Source organism: Cyprinodon variegatus, unplaced genomic scaffold, assembly GCF_000732505.1.
Source record: "Cyprinodon variegatus isolate N-32 unplaced genomic scaffold, C_variegatus-1.0 Scaffold828, whole genome shotgun sequence".
NCBI lineage: Eukaryota > Metazoa > Chordata > Actinopteri > Cyprinodontiformes > Cyprinodontidae > Cyprinodon > Cyprinodon variegatus.
In genome coordinates this window covers 316,500-329,451 of record NW_015151281.1, presented here as the reverse complement: position 1 = coordinate 329,451, position 12,952 = coordinate 316,500, and the positions used below count along the sequence as shown (strand labels likewise).

The window sequence follows — 12,952 nt, the reverse complement described above, 5'->3', positions numbered from 1 at the left end:
CTTGAAAGCTCGCAAGATCAGGATGGTCTCACGAGAGTAATTGTAGCACCCTTTTTAAAATTAATGATTTTTTACATCAGGTTGTAGGTTATGTGAGTGACTAACACAAAAGTGATGCAAGCTTGTCTTTACAACATTTTAACACATTTACTATTTTTAATAAAATTTGTTATTTTTTTTTTCATTTTTATTTTAAGAAAATCAAATAGTTTGTCAGTTTCCAGAGGAAGTTTTTGCTTTTTTTTTTTTCTTTTATTTCAGATTTAAAAGTCCCTAAGACTGTTGAAGAAATGGACAATTATGATCCAAATATGATCACCTCACTCTTAAGCCTTTAATAAAGAGTTAAGTTTGCTCACCTCTAGTTAGTTTTGGTCAAATTTAGCATTTGATTTTCAAGATATTTAGCAATTTCTGGGGTGATTTTCAAGTTGACTTCAAGGAAAATGTTTTGCTATTATCTATCCAGTTTCTATTTGAGTTAATTATTATTCTGTTCTGGTGTTTGGTATCTTAGCCCACACAGAACACCTCCGCCCTTCCAGCGTTATATCAGATTTGGGAAGTGTAGCTAGACACCACTGAATATCTTCATATGGTTATCTTTGGTCCATTAATCACAGGATGTGTTTAGACTGTCCAATAAGCATGGTGTAAATATTCTAAAGCAAATTTGTTATGAGGTAAGGAGCTTTGGTACAGGGCTGGGAGGTTGTATATTTGATTGCATGTTTATGTATTGTTTGACTTTTAAGGAACCGGCCTCTGGGTATAACCGGTGATCTTTGAAGGGGACAGTGTGACCTGGATCTGTGTGAAATATGCTCAGAGGCAGGATGACACCCACCCCTTCATACAATTCAATGAGGGGAACGAAATGTTGTATTCACTCAACAGATAATTCATGCCCTCAGTTGCCAAATTAATCAAGTAGCATGGCAATGTGCTGCATGCCCACCCTTATCAAAACTCTGAATGGCTCCAGCTTGTACTCTAGACAAAATCAGTCTGTCATTGCATAAACGTTAATTGGTTTTACAGAGTTCAGCCTTGCCTTTTGTCATTAAATTAGCATTCATTTCTAGAGTCTCTCATGTATTGTTCTGGTCCTTTTTTAATGGTTGCTTTCTTGGCATACTTTGGATGGCAGGTGCTAGATTTGCTCTTGCTCCCATCTTGTGCTTTGCTGCTTTTAAATGAATTCTGCAGCATGATAAATAACATTACTGTTATCTGACATTTAGGATGAATGTTGTTGGATTTGAAGCTTTTTGTGCTGGAAACCGTAATAAGCCTTGAGCTGTTTTCTTGTTTTGAAACAACCTCGCCAGGCCCCCCATCCTGCGTTTATCTTTTTCGAAAAGGGCAACACTTTTCATTTTGACCCATTTTGACCCAGCAGCTCAAATCCATCGGTTTTGTATTGCCGGTTTGATGTTTAATGGCAGAGATGTACAACAATTTAACATCGGGCATCAGATATAAAGTTTAAAAAAAGGAAAAATCAATCAGGTGATCAATGTCAATTTAATGTGGGTGCTGTTATGTTTCCCCCCCCACAAACACTACCTCCCTGAGGGAAGGTTTTCAGACTGAACAAAGCAGCATTGCTTTTCCCTCATTCAGTGTGTACCAATACATCTACCCAGAATTGAGTGGGGTCTCTGAAAAGCTTTCATATGTATTTGATGGCACATTAGAACTGTAAAAGACCATAAAGTGTAGAGATACAGGGCATTTTGATACACCTAAACAAGTAGAATCTTAACAGTTCATTCGAGTGAAACTGGTTTAGATTTATCGCGAAAAGAAAAGTCCAAACTCCAGTTTGTGCTTAATCTTTTAAATTCGATAAGGCCAAAATTCTTACTTTAGAAACCTTAGGTGGCCTATAAACCCATGGGAAGGTAAAGTTCATCAGTCATTAAAACCCTACAAGCCACTGAACACCATTGCTTGAAGAATATTGCTGTGTTTTAATAGAAATGCAAAATATGAGAAATATAAATATATTTCTTAAGTATCGTTGTAATTTCAAAGTTTAGTTGATAAATAAAAATGTATCTTTGTGGGAGTTCAACTGTAAATAATAGAATACAAATCTATATTCTAATATAAAATCATGAGCTCTGTAAGTTATGGCTGCTACATAAGAACTTCATCGTAAAAAGTCTGGTTAAAGTATCCTGACTTTGTCTCTTCACCGTTTGTCCTTGATAAACACCTAGACACTGATTCAAATTGTCACTTTCTCACTCATTCATTTTTTCCATGTCAACCTCTCAGGCCTCTAATAATATCTGCTAATTAATAACCAGACTAATGAATACCAAATTATGCTCTGAGTGTTAAAGGTTGGGGGTCCTGAAACAAGAATTGCGAGGGTCATTTCAACTTCAAGGAGAACATTGTGTGAAGGAAACTATAAAGCACCTCGGAGCAAAAAAAAAAAAAAGTGCACATCTATTTAAGTTGTTTTATTATTTATACTGAAGATGAAGAAAAATCTGCAGGAAAAAAATTTAAAACTTTCCAGTGCAGTGCTGGTAATTTGGTGGCTACACTGAGGTTTGAAATTATAGACATTAAACATAAATGGCTTTCAAATTTACATAACTTCCAAATCCTTTATTTTAAAACAGACTGTTGTACAAACTGCAATATGTTTATTGTAGTCTTTGTAGTAATTCTTAGGCAAAGGAAGTTTATTTATATTGCACGTTTCTGTGGCACGACAATTTAAAGTTCTGTACATGAGGAAGAAAAAACACAAATAATTGAAGAGAATAAAAGTGAATAATTAAAATTAGATGATAGTATTAAAAAAGATAACAATTGAAAGAAAAGTTTGAGTCTAAATTAATCTTGTTTAGCTAGCGCAGTAAAAGGAGACTCTAAACAAATATGCTTTTAAACATGACTTAATGCAACTGAGGGTTTCAGCTCTTTTGTAGGGAGTTTGTTCCAGATTAGTGGAGCACAGGAACTAAACTCTCCTTCTCTATGTGTAGCTCTGGGTATAAACAGTAGACTTTAGCCAGAATACCTGAACGGTCCGGGATCTTGATGCACTGATAGCAAGTCTGTAATATAATTTGGTGCTAAACAATTCAATGACTTATAGACTAACAGAAGTATTTTAAAGTAATTTTTTTGAGAAACGGGAAGCCCCAGTCCTGATGTGCTTCATTTTCTTAGTTTTAGTGAGGACACAGCAGCAGCATTCTGGATCACCTGTAGCTGTCTGATTAAGTTTTTAGGCAGGCCAGGAAGACCCCATCGCTGTAATCAATTCTACTAAAAATGAACACATTAATTAGTTTTGTATGTCCTGCTTGGACAGTAGTCCTTTAATTTTTAGATGTTCTTTAAGTGATTAAAAGCCACATTTGTTACTGCCTTCATGTGTCTTTAAAGGTTTAGGTCTATGTCCATAACTACACCCAGATTGGAGGTTTCTAGCTGTATTAACTGAAGCTCTGTTTTTAAAGCCATGTTCTTGTAAATCTAATGGTTTGGTTTAATAATGACACTAAATATCTATCAACTGGTTAATAGCAGATTTACTCAGTTTTGTTCACATGTCTTCTGTGTTTGTTGTTACAGCAGTTAATGAGAGAGCGTCAGCAGATGGCCAGTCGTCCGTTTGCATCCGTGGCTGTTTCACTGGATGCCAGAAGAGAGCTGACTGAAGTCCTGCAGCCTGTGCTTGATGTGAGTCTAAATCCCACATTAAAGACTATAGATTATTTGATGCATTCTTTTTAGTTTTAAAATTTAAAATACAAAGTTTTACAAAGTAGAGATGATAGCAATATCCTTCCATGTAATCCAACATACTTGACTGTTCCTTCTGTTAAAGACATTAAATATGCAATTATTTCAATTCTACATAATCAAAAGCTATTGTGCTGTAGTCATCTTAATCATTTTTGGCTCTGAGGAAGCCTTTTTCTAAGTTGTCACCTCAAAGAAAATCAGTGAGTTCTTCCAATGCTTCATTTCTACCCTTTGGTTTGGTTTATTCATAATAGTTTTTTAATTTCTTGCTTTCTTACATGCTTCTGCGTAGGATTACTCCATACTGTCTAGTCTTTTCAGTTTTTTTTTTTTGTACTTCCCTAACAGATGTTAAAGTTTGGCTCCAGGTTCAGCATTGGATATTAGCCTATACTGTATATTTCTTGGCTTTAAAGAAGAAGAAATATGTCGAGCCCGAGCTGAGTCTCATCTGCTCTTGTGAGAAACAAAATCACTGTGGCAACCTGCAAAGAGGCAACCCATTAAGGCTGAGCGTTTTGCTGAATGGTACTCACGCAGCATTATGGTGTTTTAAAGGGCAATGTAAAGCACAAAAGAGGAGGAAAAACTATGCTTCTTCGCTCACTTAGTGTGTCATGCTGTCTGAAGACGAAAGCTGCAAGAAACTGGTTATTTTTTTAGATTAAAGTAAAGTTTTAATTGCATATTTATCAGTGGAATGTAGGTCTGTGTGACGTTGGATATATTCCAGCCGTGGTTCTTCTTTATCTCATGAATATCTCAAGTGTCTTTATAGCACATCAAATGGGACACTTACGAGACACTAAAGCAATATTAGAAAACAGTTTGTATTGTGAAAAATACAGGCCTATAGTGCTTTACTTTTAAAACAGAAATCCTCCTAATGGCAATGAGACAATACAGCAACCCAAAATAGGTGTAACCTATCCAAAATAATTTTGTGCTTGGGTGTAAATTCTCTTTTATCTCTCAAGATTTTGGATAATGTATTTGCTAGAGAGCTTTTACCTTCTAATAAAAAAATATGTTTTTTAAGTTTAGGAAAAAAATGCATTTAACTTAGAGTATGCTCCTTGAGACTGCTACAATCTTTTGGGAATCCATGGCCTCATTTGTTTTTGATTTTCACTCTGTCTCTGCTGCCCAGAGCACCTTGAGAAAAAGGGTGTATTATCTAGCAGAGATCACAGTTGATCCTGGGTTATGGTTCGGATTGTACTTTTCAAACAAAACCATCATCCAGATCTTGCCATATTTGATTGTCTTATTTTTTTATACCTTTGGATTGTTTAAGAACGATTTGGGCTTTTGTTGTACATACCCCAACATTTTACAACATTTCTCACCATGGGAGGTGGTTAAATGTATTTTTAAAAGCATGTTTTTGTTTATGTCTATACGGAAGAACAGAGAATATGGCGCTCAAATGGTTTGTGACATTTGCAAAGGCTTCTATATGTTCCTGTTCCCTTTGCACCAAAGGGCCACTTACTTGGATAAAAGCCACAGTTAAGCTGAGCTGTGGAAAGAGAAAAGGAAATACTCTGAAATGTCACAAACATGATTGTTGTTTTGCACATCACCAATATGATCCACTGCAGCAGACATAAAGCCAATTGAGCTCAAGCAAGAAAGTTAATTTAATTTGAACTTTGAAGATCTTCCACCATTGAGAATTGTTGAAAGTCTGGGCTTTTGTTCAATGGAGGTGCCCTTTGTATTTAATATCCCACCTGAAAGGTCTTTCCCTGGAAGAGCCATCCCCACAATTTTAAACAACACAAAATCAAAGCAAAAATGACACAACCAGCCAAGATAAATATAATATGTGACGGCATTACCGTTTCAGTCTCTGCTGCATCACTGTAGCTGAGCATTTTCTTCATTTAGTTGGTTTCTTCCCATTCCATGCATTTCAGTTGGTTGCCTACAATTGCCAGGGAGGCTTTGCTTTACAAAAAGGACATCTCTAGACATTACCCTAATTGCATACACAATTTGGACACAGCCCCTTCCTCTTCGAACATAATGGTGCTGGACAAGGAGGTGCATAAAGCAAGGTTCATTAGACATGGATGAGAGAGTTTGGTGTGGATATGCTTGAATGGCCTGCACAGATTCCTGACCTGAACCCAATAGAGCGCCTTTGGAATTAATTAGAATATTGAGTGAGAGGCAGACATTCTCATCCCAGTTATGATCTCACAAATGTGCTCATGAAAGAATTGCCAAAAGTCAAGATTCCTTTAAACCAACCCAGAGGAGTTGAAGCACTTGTTGCTGTAAAGGGTGCACCAATGTCATATTGGACCCTGTGAATCGAGAATGAGATACTACTGAAGTTGATATTCAAGTCATGGTAGGTGAGAAAATACAGAATCTGATCTGAATATTCTGGCTGGAATGTTTAATGATGCATTTCAGTCCAATTGACTGATTATTTCAATAGCTTATTTCCATGTAAACATAGCTACAATTACACTTTCAGGAGTACCAGGAGGTAAATGGTGTCGCACGTGGTCCTTGACTTTAAAAAAGTTGCTCCTTGAAAGTCCTTGATAATATTTGAATTTCATAATAACCAAGGTGTGGGTACCCTGCTTAAATAAGGGCAGGAATTTTGAGAAAATTCCACTAATACCCCTTTTCCACGGACCAAAAATCCTGTTTAAACCTGGAAACAATCAGCTTTTAGCAGGAGTGGGAAGAGTTCTCTGATGCGTTTCTACTGGAATCCAAAGACTTGGCAAGCGGCCTGTGTTAAAATCACTGATCAACTAGGTTGACCCGCTAATTTACGTGAAGCTATTGAGTGCAAAGTAAGGACTTAAACACACTGTGCCAGTTGCGTCTGATCTAACAACCTGAAACAACTCTGCTTGCATTCTATAAATATGACGCAGCACTGGTGAGAGGGATTCAGACAGATAATAGAGCAAAACTATAAAGCACACTTCCTACTCCCTGGCTTCCTTAGGTGTTACTCTCCATTGATTACTTTCCTGATTTCTGTCACACTGATGACAGTTAGCATCAACGCTAACCCAGCGTGATGGCATCACCAGACATGCAGTGATAGGGGGACAGAGGCAACGCAGCAGGAAGGGAGCTACATGCTTATTGTTACCGGGTCAACCTTTGTTTAAAAAACACTCGTTAACCTGGTATTTTCAACGGGAAAGAGGCTTTAAACTGATAGGCAGCGTCCTGCAGCTCCAGAGCAGAGGGGAGAGCGGACTCAACAGCAGATTAATGTGCAACATACTCATTAAATCAGTCGCATTTTAGCCAAATTTAAGGCAGGTTAAGGAGCACATTTATGAAGTTTGATTATGCTAATTTCACCAATATTTTTACGAAACTTACAGGGGAAGTTTAGTTACCCAAGTATTCAATGAGAAATCACCACTGGTATAGAGGGATTAAAAGCCCAACGTGTTGGCGGTTATATTACGCTTGCAGCTTGCTGTTGCCACATACTAAAGGTTTTTATTTTTATTTTTTAACATTAGGTTTTTTGCTTTACTAGGCTTCGTTGCATAAAAAATAGATTGAAGCTAACATGAAATTTAGACTGAAGTAAATAGTTACTTTTTTGCCTGACATGATGCTGGTTGCCGTAATAAAATGTGTGATGGTCTTGTAGTAAACCATCTCGTATTTAACGTTACATCATCACCAGTGCAGTGCTGTGAATGCGGCCTGTCAGTGAAATGTCTTTGTGTGCTCCCATGCCGACTCGGCTTGTTGCTGCAGTTGCCCCAAGCGTGTCACTCTTGAGTCTCATTTTCTCATCTTGCCTCTAGTTTCTTTAAAGGCATTTGAAGACATATATTTGCTCTGTAAGCCAATATTAAGGAGAAGATCGCAGACAAAAAAAACAACAAAAAACATATATATCTAGTGTATATCTATAAATGGGGTAGATGAGGTTATTTCACAGAAACCATGGACAAATCATTTACCCCATTTTTACTACCCTTGAAAAACCGATCCATGCCGAGACCGGTCCAAGCTCGGATCAGTTAACCAGGCCGAGCTCGGTTCTGATGACCGTTTACACATCACGCTATCTCGGTTCCTCGACTCCTTGCCTCCTAGTGACGATCTGCGGTATTACTGCCAGTATTGAAGAGGAAATCAAGCAGTTGGTGGCGGTAATACACCAAAAGTTGTTTGCCAACTACCATAAAACACAAGAAGATGATTTTGATTGTTTTTTTATAGTTATTCTTCTTCTTCTGTTTGTGTTGGTTGGCAAGCAACTTCCGGAGGGGCATTACCGCCAACTACTGGAATGGAGTGTGAATCGGGATATGCAGCTCGGTTCAGTTCAGTTTGCTTTCCATTTACCTACAATAAGTTATCTCAGTTACTGAGCTTGGACCGGCTCGGGATGGTTTTTCGAGGGTAGTGTAAATGGGGTAATTGTCAAAGCCCAAGTCTTCCACAGCTAATAATGATGGGTACACAAAGCTGTGGCCTAAAAAGCTTTGATGGATTATTATAATACACAAATTATAGGCTTTGTTCAAAGTTGAAGCTTTGAAAACACAGATCAAACTTATGCAACAAGGTACAAATTATTCAAGCAACTTTAAAATTTACACCCTTTTATATTGATCATCAGGACATGCTCTTTTTCCAGTAAAGTCGAAGGTTGATCGGTCTTTTTCCGTCATTAGTATGTAACCTTTAAGCTAAAACATTTTGCTCTTTTAGAAATATATTTGAAGGTTTTAAATTTCCATGCTTATGAATATTTAATTGTACTTTTGGATGACTTACAGATTTATTAAATGATTTGGCATGGGCTGAAGGTGAAACTTCAAAACAGCAGTTTTGCTTGGTGTCAGCTAATAAGTCAACATCTGCTGTCATTTAAGTATTGCAAATATATTTTGATGACATAGAGGGCAGTTTTTATTTTTTTATTTTTACCTTTTAACTTAGAAAGACATTCAACTTGATTTACTGCAGTTCATCTTGGAATAATTCTTTGGAAAAATAACTGCACAAATGACTGAAGGTGTTTGTATAAGACGTAAAATAGATGAGATAAAACTTCTCACATCTTTTCTGTTTTAATGAGTTTTATTAAATTCAAATTCCAAAAAGATTTATTGATCTCAAAGTTAGATGTTGTAGTAACTCATGTTTTTTTTTTTTTTTTTTTATATATAACACATTGTACATGTTGTTAACTGAAGGTAGGCAGGATCTTCTGTTTTGCAGTGGATCTGAAGAAACCTGTGACTGAACAAACTGTGGTTGTTCAACAATCTTCTAAGGAGGATACTCCTGGTTGTCCATGATCTTCTTTTTATAACATTTGCTCATTATTAAATCATCCCAAGAGGTTCTAGAATATTTCCAAGAACAGAGTTGGTTTTCTTTATCAGTTTGCAGAACTTTTTGATGCTGCTACCAAAGCAGATGATTATGGAAGATATGCAGCTTCTTGCTGCAAATACTGAATTATCCAAGCTTCCTTAAGAAGTACAGTCTACTCTACCCCAAAGACAGACGTATTTATACTCGGCCACCACATCCTCTTATTATAATAGTACTTGACTTGCTCCTGTTTTTATTGATATCTACAATCGTCTTCCTTGTTTTGTTTACATTCATGATCAGATGATTGTTTCTAAACAAAGCGATTCACCAAGTATATTTAGAAATATTTCAAGTATTTCAAAGATGACAGCCTGACTTGTACTGGAGCAGGGTTTCCACGGGTCATTAAAAATCATTTAAGCATTATATTATTATTTTTCAAATTAAGGTGTTAATTGGCATTAAAATTCATTAAATGTGATTATTGTGGCATTTAAAATGCTTTATTTAAAAAAAAAAGTTTATAAAAACAATTTTATCAGATATATCGCGATATATTTGCACTAAACTGCCTTGTGTTGTAAAGCTGTATGTTCAGAAAAGAAGCTTGAGGAGAAGAATAAGCTAGAGAATGGAAAAATGCAAATTTCAACAAAAAGTGTCTGGAAAACGAGGAATTAGGGACGTGGCTGCAGCTTGTTGACAGTTAAGATTACGCACGATTTTGCTGTGTTTTTATATATATATCTATATATATATAGATATAGATATATATAGATATATATATAGATATAGATATAGATATATATAGCATTAAAAAGCATTAAATTAGAGTTACTCATTCCTGTATAAACCCTGTGGAAGCTGAAGGTGATCAAACTCAATTGGAATTGTAAAAGTTTATTGTCTATTGTGGTGCTCCTGTGCTGCTGACTGTTTCTATACACTTGAACCTTCAGTATCACAAACTGTGGTCTTTTTTTTTTTTTTCAAGTAGTCTTTTATCATGGTAATTGTTAACTAAGTCCTCCAGAGTTTCTGAGAAAGTGATCTCTAAAGTCCTGCCTGTTTTGTCTAAATGACAGTGGGTTTGTTGAAGCAGGTGTATGATGGCATCTTAAGCTCCACCGCAATAAGAAAACTGTAGGGGCTCCTTATAGGTGTTCATTTGCTTGCTCCAGTGAACCAAGTAATTTTCAGGATGTATTATTTGGTTACTTCTTTCTGGCTCCATTGGAGAGCTTCAAATTTTGCCTCCTCGGCTCCAGTCATCCCTCTAGCACCTCTCCCCCGTCCCTGGCTGGATGCCCATGCGGTCTCTTTCCCCCCTTCCTCTCTTTTTTCATCTTTCTTCCTCATCTGATGACCTCTATGCCACAGTCAAGACTTGGGCTCTGTAAACAAGGAATATATATGCTTCCAACCAACACATTCTTGTTAATAAACTAAACGACTACAGTTACTTAGTCTGTTTATATGTCTATGCTAAGCAGCTCACTAAAACATGACAATGATGTGGAACAAATAAGTACATTCTCCGTCTTGGGCCTTCATAAAATCTATACCCTAAAGGAAGTAATAAAATACAATTTATAAAATATCTCTGCAAATAGACATCATCACTTAACAAGATAGGTGATGCAGATGTTGCTGAAGCCATTGTGTATTGTTGGAGGGGTAGAAGCAGTCATGGGAGCGGCTCATGTTGCGGTCAAAATTAGATGTCACTAAAAATGACACACTATAGCTTTAAATCTCTGTCTGCTTGTATGTCAGATTGCAGAGAGATACTGGAGTTGGGGATATCATTCCGTAAAAATTCAAAAAATATCCACTGGACTTGGTTTTCAAGGTTTGAAAAATCTTGAAAACCAAGTCCAGTGGATATTTTTTGAATTTTTACGGAATGACTATGACCTGGATGACTGAGAACCTTCATCAGCGAGTTGGGGATATGTTCTTGCAACCAGAAAAACACGTAATACTGCATTCCAGATGTTCTGTCTGGGTCCTTGCTATGGCATCGAGTTCTTTTAACCTGTTTCCTAAAGATCTCAAATTCCACATAATAATTAATGGAAGATATGGGCTGAATTTCTTCCTTTTCTATTCTCCTTGTTCATGCCCTGCACCCCCTGTGCCACATTTCCAACCCGGTTTAGACTTGTAGAAGTAGTTATAAGTATTTTTTTTTAGCTTTTGAGATTTGAATGAGCTGCTCCTCAATAAAAAAGAATAACAAGTTGCTATCGTGACCAAAACAAATGTCCAAAAACATTAAAAAAATAAATTAATTTTGATCCACTAACAGAGGAACTTGAGTTCTTTTGAAAGAGAATATCGGAGTCATAATAGCAGAGCTACCCCAATGTGCAGCTACCTTCAGCAGCAAACTTCTAGAATCCTAGAAAGATTTAGATCCTGTAATTTGGACTGAACCATTAGGACTAATTTCCATACGTCTGTGATCCTTAACTCTGGTCCTCTGGGTCCACTGCCCATGTGTTTTAAATGCGCCTCTGCTTTAACACTGAATCAAATGACCTGCAGTCATCAAGAGCTACAGTGGCATGTTCATCAGCCGTTTACTCAAGCCAGGCACTCGGAAACAGGAAAAACCTTAAAAAACATGCAGGACAAAGGATACTGAGTATTTATTATTTTTGGTTATATTAACGTATTGAGCGATACATGCAGGCATTCGCAGATTAATTGGTGCCTTCAGTTCGTGTGAAGCAAATGCACTGACACTTCCTCCATTTTCTATCCCTCGCTAATGTGCTGTTTGCTAATACATTTTTTTTTTTTTATTAAACTGGGATTTTTACATAACATTTGGTATCATGTCATTTTTATCATGTAAATGGAGAAGGAAAAAGAAATATTGACTTTAGTAATCCGCCCCCCAATAATTTGTATCATATTTTGGGAATCTGTTGGTCAAATTAAGTGTCGGCCTTAAAAAAAAAAAAAAGAAACGTTTTATACTGCCCAGATAGAAGAATCCTGCTTTATCATTAGCATTTCTATGACACAGCTTTGCAGAACCCACAGCAGGGCTTAGTGCAAAAATGCTAGCAGCCTTTACACCTTTTTTTGTCTTTTCTTAATGGGCTCCACAATGTTGACCAAGACATCAGCAGCTGCTGGACAGACAGATTCAGGCCCTCAAACTACAGACCAAAATGGCAGGCACTCGACATATGGAGCCAGTAATGAACAGCTGCTTTGATTGATGAGACCTGTCAGTGCTGGAAGGAGAGCTCATACTGACTGTTTGGTTATGCTTTTGCATTCATTAGCATGTTTTCATCATGCATGTTCATGAGCTTTGGAGTTATGAATGACCGAATGCAGAATAGATTTTGCAACAGCATTTTCTATTATTCCTGCAGTGAGTGATTATTAATAAAGTACTTTAGTCCTGTGGTTTCCTAACTCTGTCTGCAGGACCCACTGTCCTGCATCTTTTTAGTATTTCCTATCCTCTGCACACCTCAATTTTATAAATGGTTGATTATGGGTCCCTCCAGCCCACGGTGGCTGCTGAGAAGGAAGTAAAATCATTTGATGCAGGTGTGCTGGAGCAGAGACGCATCTAAAACATGCAGAACAGCAGGTCTTTAGGGCCAAGTTTGAAAACCACCTCCGTAGATATGAGGCCTAATTTTATCTCTGCGTTAAAATTTAGTTAATCGATTTTGACCATCTTAGTTATTACGGTAGTCATTAGCATTCTGTAGATTGGTGTTTAAAATCACTAATTTAATTTTCTATTTTAGAAATATATATATATATATATATATATATATATATATATATATATATATAT

At 36.8% G+C, this 12,952-nt stretch overlaps 1 protein-coding gene across 1 annotated transcript in view; it reads left to right on the top strand.

Annotated features, from left to right (window-relative positions):
• The window catches only part of LOC107098977 (attractin-like protein 1), a 60,934-nt gene that overhangs the window by 42,346 nt on the left and 5,636 nt on the right, over positions 1-12,952 (top strand). The window contains exon 12 of the mRNA XM_015396892.1: positions 3,607-3,714. Coding sequence (XP_015252378.1) covers positions 3,607-3,714 — 108 coding nt within the window. The remainder of the gene's footprint in view (positions 1-3,606; positions 3,715-12,952) is intronic.